This window comes from Rhipicephalus sanguineus, chromosome 1 (genome assembly GCF_013339695.2).
Source record: "Rhipicephalus sanguineus isolate Rsan-2018 chromosome 1, BIME_Rsan_1.4, whole genome shotgun sequence".
Classification (NCBI taxonomy): Eukaryota; Metazoa; Arthropoda; class Arachnida; order Ixodida; family Ixodidae; genus Rhipicephalus; species Rhipicephalus sanguineus.
In genome coordinates, this window is record NC_051176.1 from 178,168,100 (window position 1) to 178,190,561 (window position 22,462).

Sequence of the window (22,462 nt, forward strand, 5' to 3'; positions counted from 1 at the left end):
TATTGAAATTCGGCCTTTTAAGCAAGGTACAGTCACCAGCAGGCACTTTTTTACACAAAAGGTGCAATAAGAAATTATAAAGAAATAAAAAGCGATTTTGTTGAACCTATGAGCCGTGACCACATTTACGGCTTGATGCCACACTGACATGTCCACTTTACAGAGGTCGTATGGCATGTGCACCACCAAAAGAGATGCAGACCCAATGCACTGTGACAATAAGTGTAAGCTAAGCTATCCTACCCATTCCGTCACTGCGACTTGCCATCATAACACTGGCACTGCACCACTTTGGGCAACACCTGAGGTTTTGATTGCAAGCCACTTCAGCAGAATAGTAATGATAGCTAGTACGCTTCCATATTACTCTAGCTTCCCTTCCACAGTGTGTTGAAACTGCATCTCATTCGGCTTTATGCCTGACGTACGACCATTGTGAAGGCAACTTTCTTGGCACGACATCAAGCTGTGGTCACCGGATCTTAGGTTCAACAATACTGTTTCATTACTGTAGTCATTTTTATTGTTTTTCTTTTTTTTTTTCAAGCTGCCCTGTTACTCTAACATTTTTGCAGCACTCCCCATGTAAAAAAAAACGAATCCATTAGCAACTACATTTTTCATAAAATGTCACATTTCAATACAAATGAAGTTTTGATGTAAAGAAGAAAATTGCTAATTTTACTGACTTCCTTATATCAAGGTTTAACTGTTCATTGTGTTATAATACCCCTGTCACACGGACAGCCTTAACCGCGGTTATTCTAACTAAGATTACGGTTATCCGCGGTTAGAGGTAGCTACACGACAGACATAACCGCAGTTAAGTCTACTAACAATGGTTATCACAAACTGAGCTAGGCAAGCACGGTCTACCCTAACAAACTGAAGCTGACAAGATGGCGGAGCTGCGAGTGCACCAGACGTGAACCGGCGCAAGTTAATCGGCAGCTTCGCAGAGGATTTTCCCAAAACGCATCTCCAGTTTGCGAACAATAGCCAAGTAAAACTCATTGCAAACGAGGCTCGCCATGGAAAGGCCAACAACAAAGATTATTCCGTCCACGGCAGGGCTGCAAGAGGGTACAGTATTATCGCCACAAGGGGGAGTGCTTTTTGCTTGTGCTTTTTGTTCGTGTCTAGCCGCCTCACAGAGCTGCAAACACTGAATATGTAGTCGAAGGTGGAACAATTCAATACACTGTCGTGGAGGTTAGCGGAGGTTTAGAATTAAGTGCTGTATTGCACCATGAAACTTGCCGAGGGTGTGCCCGAACTTCTTGCTGACCACATGACCAGCACGTGATTTCGTCGGCTTGCTCAACTGAGCTAACTGAGCCAGTGTAGCAATGGCACCCACGTTCGCGTTAACTGCGGTTAATCCTGCAAACCACGGTTAAGCACAACCACAGTTAAAGCTTCCCATGTGACAGAGGTATAGAGCCAGAGACTTAACATGGCAAGGTTCAGGAAATCCTACTCAGCCATTGTGGCAGAAATGCAAAGTAATAATAATTTCAAATCCGGGATGTCACTCTGACACTCGGGTGCTTAGCTGTTGGTGCAAAATTCAAGAATGAAACTTTGACCTGCAGTTTCTATTCTAATAATGAACCTACGATGATAAAGCTAATGGCAATATTAATCTCAAGGAATAATTCAGCAGCCTAAACTGATTTAATGTTTCACGTTAGAGCCCCTTAAACCATGCATGCTGGTATTTTGTTATTATCTAGTATTATCTTTAGGACAGCTCAAGGAACACGTAAAACAAACATTAGTGCTGAAATACTAGGCTTGTGCGAATAGTAAATTTTAGGTTCGAAGCGAATAGTGATTTTGGTCGAATAATTTCGAATCGAATTTTAATAGTATATACGACATATTATAAAGAAAAATGAGCATATTTGTCATGACCCAACCAACCTGCAAACCGTTTTTTTTTTTAATTGTAACAAGGCATGTGCAAATGTCGTTCTTTTTGGTTCAAAGGAAGTGGAAGCAACTTTGAATAGTAGCAGGGCTTGGCTTTCGGTAGAATGCAAATAATAACCTGCAAAATATGTTGTGTTTTAAAATTTACTATACTTGGAGCATATAAGCCGGTATAACAAGTTTTTAAACTTAAAAAATTATGAATCGATGTGAGGGTAATATGTTCATTTAACCTTGATGTGGGGCTTCGCGGCAGTGCGGATTTTTCCTGGAAAGGTGTATTCACGGTATCGCACCCCTCCACTGCAGTGAAACTACCTTTACAGAGGGGTTATAAGCGGACTAATATACACCTATTCGTTCATTTCAAATACTTCGTAATTTTCAATAATTTAAATTCGAATCAAAGCGAATTCGAATACTCTATTATTCGTTCGAATATTCAAAGTGCTCGAATATTAGCACAAGCCTATGAAGTACACAAACATTGAATTACCAAATTTCACGATTTCAAGTCAATTTTTTATGGAAGTACAACATCGTGAGATTGGCATTTCACTGTGCAAACACTATGAGGTCTATTAGTAACAATTTTTCAAAGTAAAAATATCACCCTAAAAAACTTGTAATGCCTTGTAAAATAACTGTGCTTAGGCTAACAATCTTGATTTTTAAAATTATATGTTTCTATTAAAGGACAATTTAAAAATGTGTCGGTAGACTTGCCTTCCTCTGTTTCTGTATGACTGAGCTGAGGTTGCGTATATGTCAGCAATACTTCAATGACTTCCACAGAAATCTATGACGAAAAAGAAGAAAACATACCATCACATGACATGCAAGTTACTATGACTGTCAACTTCTTCCAAGTAGCAATCAGAAACACACTTTTAATGCAATACCGTCATGTTGTTGTGTACATGTCACATGCAAAAATCATTCACGACTATGCTGAAAACAAACAACACAAAATGAACTAACGCTGTTAACCTGCTAACTGTTTGCCAAATTTGTGAAACATGCTGTTAGTGCAAAATCAAGAGTGCACAAAGAGTGCATTAGCACCTTCTGCTGATATTACAATGAAATAAAAGAAATTTTATTGTGATCGCAATTATATCAACACTCTCGGCGAGCTTTTTCCGTTGGCGTCGCCATGATGTTCCACGTGGTGTCTGTGTGTGTGTGTGTGTGTGCACGTGTGTGTGTTGATCCAGCCACCGCGCCCTGCGATAGGCCGGTTGGCGACACGTGATTCGCCTTTGCACCCCACGCAAAGGCTCCAGCGGCGGCAGCGCTGTGCCGGCGATAGGTATGGGTCACTCTGTCTTCAAGCGTGGAATTGGGCGATTTTAGCAAATAGAGAGTATTCCACGTGCCTCTGTTGCATTGTTGTTGCAAACTAGAAGCGTTTATGTACCTGAAGTTGAGTGGATGCAGGAATTCTGCGTTTGAATTTAATAGAGTTTTAGCAAGTTACGGAAATATGGTATGCAAATACAGCATAGACCGCTTATAACGTAAGTCGCCGGAGTCGCGAATATCCGCACTATAAGCGGTACTGCACTATAACCAAAACAACATTTTTGAAAGGTTGCACGGGTGCAAAACATGACCTACAGGCAGGCGCGCGATTCCGACTATCGCGGCATGCGACTGGGACGTAAGTTTGCATATGCTTACATTTGAAAATGTTAACGGATAGCGTCCGCGGACGTGCGGTGCCGACATAACGAACACGGAGAAATGCACCGTCACGGGAAGTCGCCACGGTAACACATTGCGCGTGCGCGATGTCGAAAACGGTGGCGACCACGAACCACCACTCGAATGTTTCACATGCACGATCGCGTTTTCGTTAAAGGTGTAAGTCACCCATTCTAAATGCAACAACTGCAAAATGTTTCATTGACTCGGCACCAAACCGCAACTTCTGCAGTCCGCAGCCGCCGACATGGCAGCTAGCGCTTGTTAGGCCTAGCGTGCGCGTTGCAACTTGGCATGCTGTCGCGAGAAGCTTGCCCTGGACAACACGGAGATCGGGCGTAAAAGAGATCGCACTCGCAAGCTAAACCGAGGGCATCACGCGTGAAACGAAGTTTCGGTTCGCGATCGGGAGAACAGCCGCGGGAACTATCCCGAAAAAGTCTTTCAAGCTTGTAAATCCGCCTGTTGGTGGCAAAGCCGAAAGCTCAATCGCGTCTCAAAGCATTGTTACTTGCGGGGGAATCGAGGTTGCACGTGCGATATCTGCGCTCTACGACGAAGCAACTATTTTCCCGACGGAGACAAACAGAGGTAACGCGCTCTTGATGCGGACGCGGGCGCCCATACGTAGCGGAGTGCGCATGTCAAGTGGCCGAAGGGGGCAAAGGCTTCTCCGTTGGCCGCGCAACCGCTCCCCCTCCTCACACTACGCACCCGCGCCGGGCTGCTGCTCCCCAAAGCCATCCCTTTTTTTTTCTCCCCCCACTCCTTGTTCATTCGTTCCGCGTCCCCTCCTCCTTTGTAACGCCGTCGCCGCTCTCTCCCCCACCGGCGCATCTCCGCTGAGATGCACGCTCGCTCCCTTGCATCTTTGAGAACGTTCCGGCAGCCGCATCATAACCGGTCTTTCATCTCGGGGGACTGCACAATAAGCGGTACGCGTATACATGGAGTTCTATGGGAGGGTAAACGGGAGCCAGAAAAAACCGCATTATAGCCGGTACTACACTGTAAGCGGTTACGTTATAAGTAGAGCTGTGCGAATAGCAAAATTTTGGGTGCGAAGCGAATTCGAATAATAAAGATTGAGTGCGAATCGAATCGAATAATTTCGAATAATTTTCGAATATTTCTCAAACATTTTTCGAATAATTCGAAGTGAAATTACAGAAAAAGTTGCAGAGAATCCCTAAGTATGTTCTTGTGAGATCGCAACATGAAAGTGTTTCTTTTCGCTAGGTTGATGAAGCGCTGGCGGGGTCATATTTCATAGTTGTCTTTCTTATCAAGAGTGAGGCAATGTAGAGGCCGAATTGTATTTATGTACATGATTTGGTGCAACAAAAGTGTTGCCGACAACACTTTACATGTGATAGGCAGAGATGCCATTTCCTCAGCCTCTCCTCCTCTTTCAACTGCTGTGGGAGGCCAACTGATGTGGCGGACAAGGGTGTGCTCCCTTCAAGTCCGGAGTTCCAAATCTGCCTCGTAGACATTGATATATAAGAACATCTGAAATTTTGGATGCTAAAAAGCTTTGGCGTCCGATTTTTCGGACTTCCTGCCCAAATTTCAGGTCCAAAACAGCATTAATTGAGCCCCAACTCTGCCACATCTTTCATCTCCATATTGGAACCAGCGTTTTCTTGAGTTAATACATTTGCGACCGTAGCGGAGCTTGAAAGGCAGCTTTGCAGCAATACGGGGGTGTGATGAGGTGAAACATATTGAAAATCTAGGGACCACTTCCAAACGGACGTTGACTGTCTCTTGGCTATGTTCGACCGTAACGGACCTTGAAAGGCAGCTTTGTCGCAATACGGGGGTGTGAGGAGGTGAAGCATATTGAAAATCTAGGGACCACTTCCAATCAGACGTTGACTGTCTCTTGCCTAAGTTCGACCGTAACGGAGCTTGAAAGGCAGTTTTGCCGCAATACGGGGGTGTGAGGAGGTGAAGCATATTGAAAATCTAGGGACCATTTCCAACCGGACTTTGTTTCTTGGCTAAGTTCGACCGTAACGGAGCTTGAAAGGCAGCTTTGCCGCAATACGAGAATGTAATGAGGTGAAGCATATTGAAAATTTGAAGGGGTCACTTTCAACTGGACGTTGACTGCATTTGTCTTTGGGAAGTTCGAATAGTTCGAATAGTAAAATTTCAGTGCGAATCGAATCGAATAGCAAACACTATTCGAAAAATATTCGAAATTTCGAATATTCGCACACCCCTAGTTATAAGTGGTCTGAGCTGTACGTTAAGGCAGTATGGTAGTGTTCCTCCTTTCCCGCTTGTTGTGTGTTTGCCGCTCCCCGTTCCAGTGACAACATGTACCCCAAACGACAGGCGTCCCGTTAACAATGCGTAGGCTGATGGGCAACAATGAGGCGTGACAACCCCGAAGTAATTTTTGAAAAAGCTTTTGTGGTGTTGTGGTGCCTTCACCGGCAAAAGGTCGACGACCTGGAAAGGAGGAGCGGTACCGTCATACGGTAGCGTATTTGCATACTGTATTTCCGTATCTAGCTAAAACTCTCTAATGTTTGGAGCGTGACGTGCTAGTATGTCAGGTCTCTATGCCTTCGGTTGCCTCACCACGCGGAGGACGAAAAAAAGCTTTCCTTTCCTTTTGTTCTTTTTCGTTCCTCGCAGTGACAAAAATATATGCTGAAGGAAGGTATGGCCCAACAAAATCAGCTGCAAGAAATTTGTGCCCACAGAAAACACCCGGCTATGCAAGTAAGTGATTTTGTAATATTTATAACTTCAAGCAGCCCTTCGCCTGGCCGGCGTGCTTTTGTTCGTGCATATGCATGAGCATTATCTCAGCAATGCTATTATTGTTTCGGCATTCTTTAGGCCGTAGATTTGTGCGTAGTAGTCAGTGCAGAGTCACACCCCATATGTCTAACATTAAATAGCTCGGAACTCAATACAGCTGCCTTTGTTTTTCTCACCGGGGTGGCTTCAACACTACAGGCTCACAGGGAAATGACCATTTGGGATTAGTTTTTTTGCCACACCTAGCCGTGTTTTGCCGCCCTGCTGTGTGCGATATCGATTAAAGCTTCTTCGTTGAAGCATTCCGCGTGATGTTTTCCCTAGAGGACCACAATGCTTTTGACAAGTTCGAATAAATAATACTGCAAGACACTGGGAGGAAAAAACTGAAACCATATATGCTACACCAAGCGTTTTTGCTAATTTGCCAAGGTAGAAGGAACGGAAGCCACCCTGCAAGCGAATAAGGGGGATTAGTGCTTAAAACAAAACTCCCAGAGAAAAAGTTTGTTATGAATTCATGCAATAAATCCCAGTTTTTCAATAAGTGCTCTTTTATTCTCTTGCATCTCTACAAAAAGCCACCTCGCTCAGCTTTTCTGGTTGTAGTCTGGTTTTAGGGCCTGTAGGTGTATACATACCCCAAATTTATTTGAAATTGCATTGGGTAATATTGCAACATGCCTTTATATCTGCGGGACACGGAGGCAGCGGGGGCAGTAAAAGGGGGACGACTTTGGATAAATGCACGTCATTAAAAACAGTTAAACATTAAAATGGGCGAGACACTAGTGGGCACGCTATATTTCCTAGATCTTGAAAGGTACTCAAGTTGCTGATATTCCTCAAATGCAGTGCAACTGCACTTGTGGTATATCCCCCCTTCTCCTAAGTAAACCTCTTAGAGTACAAACAAAATAAGCTTAGTTAAAAATACCGTGTAACCGTGGGAAGACTTCCGAACGCTGACAAACACAGTCAAACCAATAATAGCACATATTTTGCGCTACGCACTACAAGAGCGCTAGGTGCCCGATGAAGTTTCCGAAAGTTGCGGTAAGCTCACCACCTGCCTATTTTATTCGAACTAGAAAACAAGCACTTTTAGCTCACCCAAATACCACCTGTACTTCAAGTTACGCTGAATATCAAAATATGCAAAGAAAAAAAATGCCCTGCATGACAGCTGCTGTGGGGAACCCGCTCGGAACCTGATTCGGAAACGCACGCGTTTTATTTCAACGTTTATTGTGCTCTGTACTCGTTAAAGTTATTGTCCCTGTACTTTGATAATTGATGAGCATCTTGGGCCACAAATGTTAATAATTTAAAGGTTCAAGCGAGCAGCGAGTTCGGTTTCAGGCGCTCGCAGTAGGCACGGGAGCGAGCGGCGCGTTGTCTGCTATCACTGCTCCTTGGACCCCTCGAAAGGGCGTGCGTGTAGCTGTTGCTACCTTTAAAAATACAGGGACCTTACCAGGAACCGACGTGCGGCGCCTCCTTGCCCTAGCGTTCTTTTCTTTTCTTTATTATGCCGACATTATTATGCAGTCTTTTCTTTATTATGCATGCGTAGAGAAAAACCCGTCTCATTTAAAATTAGAAGCAAATTGCCGCTTTTTCACTCAGTTATTTCAGGAGAAACTTCGTTAAATCAGGTTGGTGGCCAATTTAGTCCCGGGGGCTGCATGCCTCCGGGAAGCAATGCGTACTCTCCCCTACAGGGTGTGGTCGCCTGTGGCCATGCACTTATCAATAGAGGGGATCAACAGATGGCTCATAGCTTTGTATGTGCTGTGCTCTCATTGCAAAGTTTATGTTGAAGCAATAGACAGCACAAAGGCTGCAGTAGCCACGTTTCCTGAACAGGAAACTTCAAGGCTTCAAGTTCATCTTGAAATAATTGGAACAGGTTTTGACTGGTATGGTCTTCACTTTAGACAGCCCAGTGCCAACTACGAAATATCACTTGTCGTTGACCAATTGTGCACGTGCCTGCTATCTATGCCCGGTTTAATTTTGTGCTGAGAACAATTGTTAATTAAATGTCAAATAACAATAATTTTACCCCTTCGTGTGCACAATGAAAAATTGTCACTACATAATGCGACACTTTAACACAATGCACAGCTCTTTAAAAAGTACAACAACATATCAGCCTTGAGAATATGAGACAAGACAAGTCGAAGGCACCGTCTGTGTTTAAACTGCCAGAGAACTGCTACTAGGTCCTACATGTGCAGAATGGCCTGCTTTGGTAAACAGTCAAGTGAAGGAGCCTGTTTAATATACATGTCTTATGCCCTTTTTTAATGAAAGGAGGATTAAAAATGTCAGGAAAACATCCAGCTGAACTATCTGTAAAGAAAAAAACAGGAAGAAATATGCCCACTTTTCATTTCATAATAGAAGCTTGTTCATGGTATTTTCTTCTTCAAGAACTAAAGGTATTACATAAAAAGGGCGTTATTCCGTGTGACAAGTAACAAGCTCACGTACGAGAACTATTTTTGGAACTCAGTAACACTTTTTAGAATATCAAATAAACACATTCCATCACTCAACAAGGATGTCATCACAATATAAAGCAAAAATTATTTCTATACGCTATAGCAGGTGCCCTTATATATTAAAAGGCACCAGCTGTTTCAACTTAATTCTAAATTCTACTGACACTTTTGATACTTACTGCTGTGCACTTACAAAACACCATAGCAGCTGGCCAAATTTTTTTTTATCTGCAGTTACTATGCAATGCCTCAAGCATCAAGATGAGCTGTTCAGTGATATTTAATTAAGCACCATGAAGTCCTACAGTTATTTCTTACATAAATGTCTGCCAGCAACAGAAGATCTCTGCCATAACTTCTACTGTGTGAAACGCCTCTGCTCAGTCTATTTCTAGTGTCGTACGCATACACTCAAGGCTCATAATAATGAAGTCGCATCTGACATGAAAGTGGAGTCGTTATATCCAAAAATTCCTTATAAACATTTATTCGTAACACTGCATCTGTGGCAAGACAATTCTTCATTTACTTTGTTCTAAACGATCATTCATTTTATCTGTGTTCAGTATATTGAGGTTTGACTGTACGTTTATTGCACTTTTGGGAGCTGGAATTTGCCTGAGCTAGGAGCCCAAACCTATCAAGTTAAAAAAGGTAAGCAAAAGGATGGCCCCTCGGGGCACAGCTATGGTGTTCTAAAAAGTGGGTCAAGTTGCTCGTACTCATCCAAGTTTCAAATTCAAATTCCGTATAGTTGAATGTTGGATATTCACTCTCTTGAAGTTATCTACCTGATAGTCTGCAAGATGACCTTATGGGCGGCTATAATGAATGTCTTTAGAGGTCAACAGCCACCATGATGCCAGGTGCATTCCTCCTACCTCATGGGTGGCTGCTAATCACCTTGTTAGGTAAAGGCTGTAAGGCCTGAAGAATGTCTTAACTGACACCAAGATACAGGCCTCCTTCACTCTTTTTGAGGACACAGTTAGATCTATCAAGCATGAAGGCTCTCCAGCAATTTGCAGAAGGCTTAAGTCAATGACAAGGTTGCCTATAACATTTGCTAACTATAGTCGGATACAACTTTAGAAGGCAAGAGAGTCCCCGCCCAGACAACCGAAGCGCGGCATCCGATCGCCTCCACGACTAAAGAAATAGTCCCGCTCATGCACGCGCCAATGTTCTCCGAAGGGAGAGCCCCCGGCCGTCCCGCTCATGACGTCAGTCCCGAGTGCGCACCCATTGGTGCAGGCTTGTGTTCATCCGCCTTAGAGGAGGAAATGCCACTGCCTTCTAAAGTTGTATCCGACTATAGTTTGGTTTGGGTTAAGAAATATGATGTCCTTGCGGGCTAGTTGGGTCACATTTTGAGCAAGATTAAAACTGTGCAAAAATATTAGGACAGGGGGAAGAACAAAGTGTGCCCATGGTGTCTTGTTCATTTCTTTCTCCTGTCCTCATTTTTTTCGCGCAGTTTTAACCTTACTCAAACAGTGAAGGGATAACCACTAAGAGCTTCTCCACCTTTTTTTTTCCCCTACCTTGTTTTGCAGCATCAGTGCACTAACAAGAGGCCTTTACATTGAGTGGCTAGTGATCTGCAACACAAGCTTTGACTGTGTAAAATCCATGTTCTATTCTGTCTTGTTTCAGTATATCTAGTGTGCCTCCCTTGTTATTGATGAAGTGACACTTTATAAAGAAGAGTACTTAGGACCAATGTAGGAACAACATGAGGCAACTGACAGCTTTCAAGCAGCTCGGTCACGAATGTAGCACTTTGTCACAATTGGTGCAGCCATCCCACTCTTGAAATAAAGACAGCAGCTATGGCAAAATGTCATACCTTCTGAGCAAGTGAATGTGAAGGCGATGAGGGAGGGACCATTCCAAGTAGCATGTATGTATGCAGCAGCACAGGAACTGCAGTGGTATCCTTAAACTGACAAACAAAAAGAATGAAAACATTCATGCAGTCATATAGCAACAGTTTTTCTTAAATGGCATGAATTCCTGTGTTGCTATACTGAGCAAGCAAAAGGAAATGAAACTGCAACATTGCGTCACACTGTTTTCTGGAGTACCCCTGCATCCTTGAGTTAACAGAAAGACAAGAAAAAAATATTCATATTCTTCAGTAGGAAGCTTAATGATATCATTAAAAGCTTTTTTTTACCAGATGAACTACTTTCTACTAATATTTCAGTAACCATTCATTTAAACAATGTTAACGTAACCCATTAGCAGAGGTCTTATCATGCCATGCTGAGGGAAGAGATCAACCACTTACCTCTGTTCCTCTGCAAGAAATAAGGTAGCCAAGCATGAACTGCAACAGGTTCACTACAGGCTTCAGCACAGCCACTACAAGAGCTCCTTGCTGTCCAACCAAAGAGGCCGAACCATGCCAAGGCTTCAAGAACTCCTCAGAAATTTTCTGGAAATGTTGCAAGGGTTATGAAGAGAATGTCAGTGTAATGGCACTCTTCCTTTGATATAACCCAGTTGAGTAAGTGTTACAATAACAGACAGACATAAAAGGAACGTGAAATTAGAGAACACAAAATACAAACACATGAGGGTACTGAAAAGTCAACCAGAATGTCTTCCTTTAGCATTCTGTCCCTAAAACACACGAGTTAATATAGCAAGCATAACCCCATCCGTGTAGGTGCAGCAAGTATAGTGTCAAGTTTAAATGCTCCCTTACTATTTCTGAAACATTAGGTGAACACATATCTGTTCAGCCAGTGACTCCATTAAGCAGAGAGTGTGCACAAATTTTTAGTTTTATGCTGGTTTGTTCCTTGCTTTACTTTTAACATCCACCATTTCCTGACTCTACGAATGCCTTTGAACAATGTTATTTCTCAGAAAACAATCTGCTATTATTTATTGATTCAATCTCCAATATATAATCACACCATTATAAATACCACAAGGATGGTATCGCATAATCTGTTTGTTCCATGGAGAATTTTTCATTCCTACAAATCTGCAGTTCATGAAGTCCAGGATTGTTTCAAGTCCAAAGCTCCGCCTTTCTAGGAATACAATGAAAACATTTGTAGCTTAAGACAAATATTCACAAATATTGTAACAGCACCTCTCGCAACTACAGTTTGCATAAAAAGTCGAATGTCAATTTAACAAAATTTTGATATAATGAATTAAATTGCCCATTTTATCAATTTCGTTGTATCTATGTTTAACTGTATAACCATAATAGTTTCACATATGGCCCATTGAAAACAGAGCAGTACGTTTATTGTTGCATTACAATTATTCAGATATTCAGCTGGTAATTAACTATTCCATGATTTACTGTTAGTTAATGGAGAGATTACGCTAACAAAAAGTTATCTAACCAATTTAATACAAAATGTATACTATCGATCGTCCTGTGTGCATCTTTCTTTGTCCCTGTTTTATTTTCGCTAGTAATATGTTTCCAAGTCAAAACCAACTAGCCAACTTTCAGCTTTAACTGTATATTATATTTTTATAGCTTTAGAAAAACACAAGATCAGTCATTCAACAATGTACAAAAGCGTGCTGCTGTCAACACTGCCACAAACTTTGTCAATTTGTACACTGTTTTACTGTGCCTGCTGTAGGTTTTATTTACACGACAATGATGTGATGTTTGTCAGCTGTGTGCATAATGCCTAAGTATGCCAATTTCGCTGGTCCCAACAGGGCCAAATTTACAGTAGTCAACTGTATAAGCAGAACACAGTGGTCAGATACTTCTCGAGAGCACTGGCATGCTGGTGTTCATTACTTGCAAGCGCCTGCTATGTGCCCTCAGACTGATTCTTATTTGTTCGCAGATTTCTTTTCGGTCTGCTATACACTCCTCTTCTGCTTCAATAGACTGACAACCAAGCTTCAAATCTTGTTCCATCATCATACAATTGAATATTAGTTTTCTACATACAAATTTTTAGAGCTACCTTAAAAGGGCCCTGCAATACAAATTAAAACGTCATTTTTCATTGCTTGTTTTCGTACTGTGGAATGCAGCAATATCACAGTGCAAGTAGAAATGCCGAAAACAAGATATTTATCATTTTATTTGAATGGAGAAATCATCTGCTCAGACTCCAGTGACACACAATGGGGATTTTTGGCATCAGAAGTGACGCTCATGCGACAGTGAGGCTAATGGCTGTGCATTCTGACTAGCTTGATGTGCCAGGTCACACGTAACATTCGTATGGTCCCAGCTATGCTACTGTGTGCTGAAAAATATGAAAATGTTCTTTATACCTTGTCGGATGCAAAAGGATTTATGTTTTTAAATATCATTTATTGAAAACATTTGCAACACACCACTTGGTGTGCTGTGCAAGTTTACAAAGGCCACCATGACGCAAGACTGCCAGCATATACAGTTAAACCTGGATATAACGAAACAGACAAATTCCTGTAAAAAAATTGTTATAAACAGGTTTTCATTATATGCAGTTTCAGCACCAAAATTCGGAAAAGAAACACACAAATTAAACAAAAGGGGAACTTAAAGCAGAGCTCACCTAAAACATTTATTTCGTGGCAAAAAACTGCGTTATTTTGCTCTAATGCTTGTTCGTAAGGAATAGTAATACTGGATGTTCGTAGGGCATCAATACAACGCTAATCCATCATTGTCTAGCCGTGGCCACCGGGATTGGCTCGGCGAGCTAATCACGGACGTCACGGTCTGGCGAATCCACGGCACGGCGCAAGACGGCAAAGTGCACGACGAGTCGACCTCCGAAGATCCACCGTTGTATTCGACAGTTTCCACCAGTGCCTAATTTGACATCTCCTCGGTAGTGACAGTGCAGTATTCCGAAAAAAGAACTAATAATAATTTAAAAAAAATAAAAAATTGCGAAGCTGCACGACATCAGGGGCTGCTCCATGCACGCACAGTGAAACCACGCACACACGCCCAGTGCCGAAAACGAAGAGCGAGTGGCACGGATAACACGGAATATTCGGATAAACACTCTCCCTATGCGGCGTGAACTCGAAGCGTAATGACACAGAGCAAGGATTTTTTTTCTTTTTAGTGGCGTCCCCTGGTGTCATGTTAACGAAGTGCAGTTCAGATACTTCTGCAACAGCCAAAGAGTGGCACTGCCAATGCAAAAGCCATTTTTTTTTTTAAAGAAAGCCAACGTGGCGGCACCCGTGAGCGTACGTGAGTGGCTGGATGAGGTTTGAAGAGAGGTGGGGAAGGGCATGGCCACGCATGCGCCCAAGGGGGCAACTTAAGGTTAACAGCGCGAAAATAAGACACGGCGGACAGGAAAAAGACGAGACAAGCGCTGGGGGCAAGAACGGGGCTCAAGGGGTGCAGGCCCGCCTGCCCGCCTCGCGCACACCTGCACGCACAAATGAGCGCTCGCTCTTGCCTCGCAGTCACCGGGCCTTCAAGCGCGCCATGCATGACGACGCCACTTCGCGCTTTGTCGACAGCGGGGCAACCGCAGAAGATGCATGCAGCTCCTGCTCGTGCCAAAATGACAAAGTTCAGGGCAAAATCACTAGCTTGTCGGCGGCGAAAAATTCGTTATATCAAGGGCGTCTCCCGCTGCCACTTTGTTACATAGAGGTTGCAAATAGATGTTCTTCTATGGAGTAACGGCAGGGAATAGAAAAACTTCGTAATATCGAGGAATTCGTTGTATGGACATTCATTATAGGCAGGTTTAACTGTATCTATAAAAGGCGTACAGTGATTGGAAGCAACCAGTGACATCACTGGTTGCTCCCAAATGCAAAATGAGGTGATATGCGGTGAAATGCAAACAGGGACATTTTCTCTCACTGTCTGCTAGGGTTTTGAACTTTAAAGGCTGATACATTTCAGTTCCTGTGCATCAATATCTGCAATTATTTTTGCCTTCATCTCAGTATTCTATACTACACAAACTCCTGTGCTACAGAATGCAGCCAAAAAAATGTGGCAGGGCAGCTGTAATGTTGCCGTGGTAGCTCAAGGTCCTTAATCATTTATGTTATCTGCAACACTGCCTGAAAGGTATTCTATAGGCTTGTGCGAATAGTAAATAATAGGTTCGAAGCGAATAGTGATTTGGTCGAATAATTTCGAATTGAATTCGAATAGTATATATCACATATTACAGTAGAACCCCGCTGTTACGTTCCTCACTGCTGCGTTTTCCCGCCTGTTAGGTCGTTTTCCGCCGGTCCCGGCATAGCTCCCATAGGATACAATGTATTGGGAACCCCGCTGTTACGTCGTAACTGTCGGACCGTTCCCGTATGATACGTCGCGAAGTGCGCCCGGAGCCGACCGAGTGACTACCAAAGAGAGCGGCCATGGTGCATTTTCACGCAGCTTGGCCTCGTTTGACCGTAATATTAGCCGCATGAGAGGCGCAAGCAACAGAATCTTTCAATTGATGCAAACAAAAGCATGGCCTTCGAGATTCAAATTGCAAAGATGGCGTCTATGGCGTAATCGCTCGCGAAAGCAAGGCCTTCGAGATTGGCATTTACTATTGCCAAAAGCATAGCCTCTGAGATTTGCATTGCACAAACATGGCGTCTATGACGTAATTGCTTGCGAAAGCAAGGCCTTCGAGATTGGCATTCACTTCTGCCATCGCGTTGGCGTAGACTCATCATCATCGTTATTTGTCGGAGAACGGGAGGAGTTCAAGCTGGTTGGAGCTCGCGTGGTCGTGCGTGCGGTTCGCGGTCGGACTCGCCGCGCCGGTCGTGATTGCATGTGCTTAGTTCTTTCATGCCTACAGCTGTTGGTGTTAAAAAAATCACATACGTTGATTACATTTCTGTGGATAAGGCCGTCCTAAGCTCCGCGTTTCTATCCATCGACTAGATCGCGGCTGAGCGCGCCAATTTTCGTGCTGCTCGTAAGAATTGAAATAAAATTCTGTGCCACTAAATATTTTGCCGTTTTTCTTGTTTTTCGGCTCTTATGTTTCCCGTCTCTTACGTTTATTTCCTACGGTTCCTTCAAAAACGTATCAGCGGGGTTCTACTGTATAAAGAAAAATTAGCATATTTGTCATGACCCAACTAACCTGCACAATATCTTTTTAAAATTTAAACAAGTCGTATGCAAAACGTCATTCTTTTTGGGTCAAAAGAAGTGGAAGCAACTTTGAATAGTAGCAGGATTTGACTTTCTGTAGAATGCAAGTGATAACCTGTAAAATATGTAATGTTTTAAAATGTACTGTACTTAGAGCATATAAGCCGGTATAACAAGCTTTTACACTTAAAAATGATGAATTGATGTGAGAGCAATATGTTCATTTAACCTTGAAGTGGGGCTTCGTGACAGTGCGGATTTTCCCTGGAAAGGTGTATTCATGGTATAGCACTCCTCTACAGCAGTGAAACCATCTTTACGGGGGTTTGCATGTGCACCAATATGCACCTATTAGTTCATATCGAATACTTCAAAATTTCCAATAATTTAAATTCAAATCAAAGCGAATTTGAATACTGTAATATTCGTTTGAATATTCAAAGTGTTTGAATATTCGCACAAGCCTAGTATTCTAATCTTCCCCAATATAGCATTCTAAGTAGCTCTTCTTCATGTAGAGTAAATAACAAGAGGTATCTGTCTGTCGAACATCCCTTGATATTGTCAATATCCTCTTCAATCCCAGGCATAGTCTTACTTCCAAATTTGGTACACTTAAAGTAAAGAGCCACTGCCCGTGATAAGTTGCAACCTATTCAATATTCCTACTGATCTTTTTATACAGTTTTGATATTTGTATACTATTTGAGTATTTGCACGCCTTTAGTAAAAGCCCAAGCATAGCACATTTACCTGTAATATAGTCAGAAAACTGGAAAGTCCATTGTTGGCAAAGATCTGCATGATGACATATTTGTATTTCAATTCTTCCTCATCATCTGTAATGAATGATAGCATATTATGAAAGTTCAGCGAGTGCACGTACTACACAAAGGTTTGATAAAAGTCATAAGTCTGAGGTAGCTTGGGTAGCTAGTTACAATACAACAATAAAAAGAGGGGAAGTTGGAAATCAAGGTTGCCCTTAGTGTCAGGATGCATTCAGTACTACAACCTACCACATCCAGCACTGCTGGGTGTAAAGCTCTCAGCGTGTCACACCTATGGCCGTACGCCCTCTTGCTAGGTGTGGCATTCTTTTTGCAAAAAAATACAGGCCTCTATAAGCCACACAAATATTCAACAGGTTGAACAAGGCAATAAATGAATAAGTGCTACATCTGCTCCTTCTGTCACTTCCTCAATATTTTTACAACAATTATTTAACACATCCACACATAAAAGGAATATAGGCTTCTGATGCCTATATTCCTTTCTCAGGTTTCATTGGTTTCTTGGAGCTTACATCCTACATATCACATGGTGCCCTTCTGCCATATTTCCTATGCGAGGAAATTTCCATGCTGTTTCTCCCATTACACAATAGCAAGACAATGCCATCAATTGTCCTGTTTTCATGAATATTGTCACGGGGTCGTGACATTGACGAAGGCAGCAGTCGGCGTGTCCAAAATGAAACTCTTTATTTGGCCGAACTTGTGGCCGGGGAACGGAAAGTCAAACTACAAGCAATACACACTGTGCACTGATAGCGGCGAATAGAGCGTCGGCCGTTGATAAACTGCCCTGCCGTAAGGCACGTTGGCATTTATACATGCGACATTGAACATTCCAGCCTTATCGCTGGTGGCCGCGTTAGTTCCAGAATAGACTCAGCTGTTCACGTTTCCACTCTCAAACTTAACAGATGATCCTAAAATAATCTGGAATGTTCCCAGACATTTTGGCGTGGCTTGCACAAGGCAGAAATAACAAGCGCTCTGTGTGTCGTCTTCTTGTTCCAGTCTTCGTGCGCTTAACGGTTTCATAAAGTGTAGGGGGCGGTAACATAAAACATAGAAATAAAGGAGCGCATGTGGCAATATCATTAGATTCAAGTTACAAGGTGTATTGCAGAAGTAAAATATCTGCAAACTTCTTATTCCTTAATTTTTTTCTTACACTGGATCTTTTGTTTTACTTTCCCCTAATCCACTTTGCCATTTACAAAATAAATGATTAGTTGTTTATAAACACATTTTTTATTATCTGGTTGCTATTTCTGCATTCTTAGCAAATGCCTTTGCATGAGCCTCTAGCACTGAAAGCAAGATTATAAAGCATTCTAGGAGTCAATAAATATTTGGCATAAAGGGGATGAATACTGTAAAATGAAGGTTTTTTTTTTAACCTGAATAATGTGCACAATGTACACTCAAACCTCATTATAACAAAGTGACATCTGCCATGAGAATAACTTCGTTATATCCGAAAATTCGTTATAAACGTTTATTTGTAGCACTGTATCTATGACAAGACTATTCTTCACTTACTTCGTTATAACCGATAATTCGTTATATCCGTGTTCGTTATATCAAGGTTTGAGTGCACAACTTTCTGTAAAACTGACAGCTGGGCGAGTTGGTATGAATTCATGTTTAGAAATTTTTGTAGCATGCACAAAAGACAGGGACACACAGAAATACCTTCTTTTTTGTACCTTCTTTCTATGTGTCCCCATCTTTCATGCGCGCTACAAAAATGTTTAAACATGAACCCAACTTTCTCTTGCTTTTATTTTTGCATCGAGTAATATAGTGCCAAATTTATCTAAAGCTCCAACCTCTAGGATTTACTATGGCACTAAGATAGTGCCACTGTGTCAAGTCAACAAAGCTTCTGCAATCTGCGATGCAGTCGCACCTCTAGAAGCCCAATTTTTTACCCTATTTATTGTGAAGAGCCACAGTGTCAAGATGAGAAACGTGCAGCAAACTTCAGCGACAAATGCATCCCATAACTTTTATCTTATTGTAAACCTTGTTGGCACCATTCTTTCTCTCCTACGTAGCACATTCTGGAACACATAGTGGCATTTTTCCATCGATGTCATGAGGATGATGGTGATGAAAGCAGTAAAACTGGCTAATATTTTACTGTTTCATTCCCATGTTTTTACCTTAAAGGAGTACTGACACAAAATTTTTAAGGCGAGATAACTTATGGGATAGATAACTTGTGGGAAGGCGAGATAACTTGTGCCAGTGGTGTAGGTGCAGTGCCGTGGTAGCTGCAAACGTTTTTCTATTAGTGTGGCCAGGACTTAGGAGTCATGGCATGTAAACCGTGACCATTGTGCTGAGGTGTATTTTTGGGTAAATAAATCCACTTTCACTGGCGATATGATTTTAGACCTTTGTTTGAGTGAGTTGACAAACACTGCACATCACACATTGTGTAGTGCATCCATCGTACACTACACAGTGTGGGCAAGCCCTGTGTCCTGTAATCATTCAAGGGGTGTCACTCAGATACTATAGTATCTTGGTAACACCCCTTGCAAGCACATCTCTATATGCACAGCTTCTGGTTTTTCATTTTAAGATTTCCAAACAAAATAGACACCACAAGCCTAACAGCTACAGCAACACGCACCAGAGTCCCCTGAACGAAAATCTTGAGGTGGCAGGCCCAGGTGTTGGAGTATACGCAGTGCAGTAATCAGCATTGGTGGCAGAGATGCAGCCGAGTCAGCTGCTGCCTTCACACAGCCCATGAGGTAGCCAACCGATTCATGGTTATACGAGGGCAGCTTCAGAGTCAGCTCCATCCAAGCAGCCAATTCTTGAAGTCTCTGCGGGAGCTCTGCAATATACAGAAAACTACATCAACTGCCATACTGCAGCTCATTCAGTTTGCGACGACACAGATGTAAATTGCTCATTAAGGACAATTCACATGTAAAGGGCAAAAACTTCTACCAAACGCAGCAAAGAGCTGATAACTGCATAGTAAAATTACTTTTTTAAGTCAAATGCAGGTGCTTGTGAAGGGTAAAAATACCATTTAAAGATGTTAATTGCTTCTTATAGGATAAAATTTATTTTCAGTGAAAAAAATTAAATAGGCCTTAATCTTCCAATGGACATTAAAAAAATATGCTGATAATGATTATGATGGATGAAATATTGTTCTTGTGAAAAAATTAGACATGCCTTTGTTTATGCCAGATATGCCTAAACAAATCCCAATTTTCTAATAAAATGTATAATATTACAAGGGAATGTTGCCATGTCTCATATAACAGAAGACCAAGCAGTTACTCTATATTTTCTGAACAAAAAGATTGACAATTGAGTTGCAAGATAACCAGTAAAAATGTCCGTACAATTGAAATATAACTTGAAGTGTTATGAGAGAGAGTAAGAGGATCTGACTATGTGTTTAAAAAAGTAAAATAATGCATTGCGACTGCGTGAATGAATCAGATCCTCCCGCACTTGCTTGCACAATCTACTACTATTAATCTATTCTATGTGTATGTGTATGTGCACCATGTGCATATGTTATTTCAGCATATGAATGCACACCAACTGGCCCCTTTTATCGCTCTTCTGATGCCTTCATATTTTTGGCAACCATCCCAAAATTATCTCAGTCATGTTTTATTCTGTTTTTACAAACTGGGCACAAAGACAAATGGTAGAACAGACAAGGACTTGCACAAATTCTGCCCAGGCGTCTCATTCCTTTGTTTTTCTATGTTTACGCTGCACTGGATGAACATTTCTGGACGAGATCGTATGGCAGCGCCTTATGACAATTGCCACACTAAAAATTCAAGGATATGTGTCCACATGAAACATCATGTGTTAACATGAACCATGATATGCACAATATGTGAATCAGGATGAGCACAGCATGACTTATACATTTTCTTTTCTTCTTTTTTCTTCCCTCACTCTCCTCTCTTATTTTTTTTTCCCCCTCCAGCAGCAGCCAGGACAAACGTCAGGCAAACAATAGAGGTCTTTACATTACCTTGTTGACTGAGTTTATGCAAGACTTCAGCATAGTTCTGAAGCAGCTGAGCACTGTCAGAGTTGTGGACCGTCAGTAGAACAAGTTCAGTAGCATAACCAGAGCAGACGGACTTGGAAAGTCGCATATCAAATTCTCTGTCCCCTGCAAAAGAGAGGGGAAAAAAATAAACGGAAGTTTCCAAGAGTGAGAATTCTTGGGGAAAAACACAATAAGGTCAAGATAAGGTAATAGTTAAGACGATAAAAAAAATTTTCATACAGGCAACTCAGATGAAGGCTTAGAACTTTCAATAAGAACTTTCAGCCACCATAAAAATAATTAAACAGAAAAAGGTGAAGCAATAAAAATTCAGACATTTTGAAATCTCGACACAATGAATAGCATGCCCAGCTGGTGTAGCAGAACTGTAAATCACAACAGACTGCTGTAAAATTCCGAGCAAGAGCCTCCTTACACAACCCAAAATTGCCGGCAAAATGGAGAGGGGCACTTTCCCAGAACGGCACCAAGATTCAAGATGGCGACGGCAAAGTCTTCCCGCCCAAAAAAAAAAGCAGAGTGCACATAGACTTTCTGGCTCATTCATGGCGTGGTGCATTACAATGATTCACAAACACGCAAAACACAAAAGGCAACACAATCGGGCCGCATGAAGCATGGCATCAAAGCACCTATGACGAGCCCAAGTCAACACAACAGCCTCTGGGCAAAAGACACAGATCTCGGAGGCCTTACTTTTGCTAACTAATGTGTCACAGGCACCATCATCGAATTGAAAATATAGATCTCGAAGGCAATAATTTTGCTTCTGAGAAGCTGAATATAGTCATGGGTGTCGTGCGCCCACTTGTGGGTTGTGATCATTATGCGGCAAAGAAAAAAATCAAATTTTGACGACAAATTTCAGGTGTAGGCACTTCAAGATCGGGCCTGGACGCGGTGCGTGATCAGGGTGTGGAGCGTGCGGTGGGGGGCTTGCTCGAGCAGGGGTGTTTGCTCAAAATTTTACGGTAAAAGAATTTCGCTAGCAACTGGAAAACATTCTTCAAAGAAGATACCCCATTCATTACTTACCTGTGCTCTTTAGAAATGGTATCAAAGCATCCAAGTTTCTATCCATGGCCAAAACATCAACTACTGCCGCCCGGCCAACATCTGAGAAAATTATTGTGTACAGGTCATGCAAGCAAGACACTACATCGGCGTCATCAAGCTCCATCTTGAGGTTTCCTGTTATGTGAAAAAAAAAAAATTAAAAATGAGGATGGCAATTCATAATGCACGAGGTCAAAAGCTTTTTTTTTCATCATATCACTCTCACAGTTATCCCATAACCTTCTAGAAGAATTTCAGCACATAGCACTCGGGCCTGCCACACATGAACAGCCAGGTAAAGGAGTGCTTACAACATTTCACAACATGCAAACTGCACAATATGCGTTCAGTTTATGCTGGGACTACAAATATGCAGAGAAGCAAACTAACATGGAGAGCACACCACAGGGCGTCTGCTGCTTTGTTTGTGCCATATCGGTTTGTTTGCACCATAAATTAGACGTCACTTCCGCCACACTTTTTGCAATGCATTGGGATACGATAGGGCCATTCCTTAGTTTTCCTTCGTCCA

The 22,462-nt window shown here is 42.1% G+C and overlaps 1 protein-coding gene across 4 annotated transcripts in view; it reads right to left on the bottom strand.

Moving 5' to 3' along the window:
- The window catches only part of LOC119403119 (protein virilizer homolog), a 288,697-nt gene that overhangs the window by 117,684 nt on the left and 148,551 nt on the right, over nucleotides 1–22,462 (bottom strand). For all 4 annotated transcript variants that reach the window (XM_049418016.1, XM_049418020.1, XM_049418012.1 and 1 more), the window contains 7 exons: nucleotides 21,910–22,065; nucleotides 20,833–20,976; nucleotides 19,447–19,656; nucleotides 16,765–16,850; nucleotides 11,227–11,373; nucleotides 10,783–10,878; nucleotides 2,662–2,734 (listed from right to left, as the gene is read on the bottom strand). In XM_049418016.1, the coding sequence (XP_049273973.1) occupies nucleotides 2,662–2,734; nucleotides 10,783–10,878; nucleotides 11,227–11,373; nucleotides 16,765–16,850; nucleotides 19,447–19,656; nucleotides 20,833–20,976; nucleotides 21,910–22,065 (912 nt within the window). The remainder of the gene's footprint in view (nucleotides 1–2,661; nucleotides 2,735–10,782; nucleotides 10,879–11,226; nucleotides 11,374–16,764; nucleotides 16,851–19,446; nucleotides 19,657–20,832; nucleotides 20,977–21,909; nucleotides 22,066–22,462) is intronic.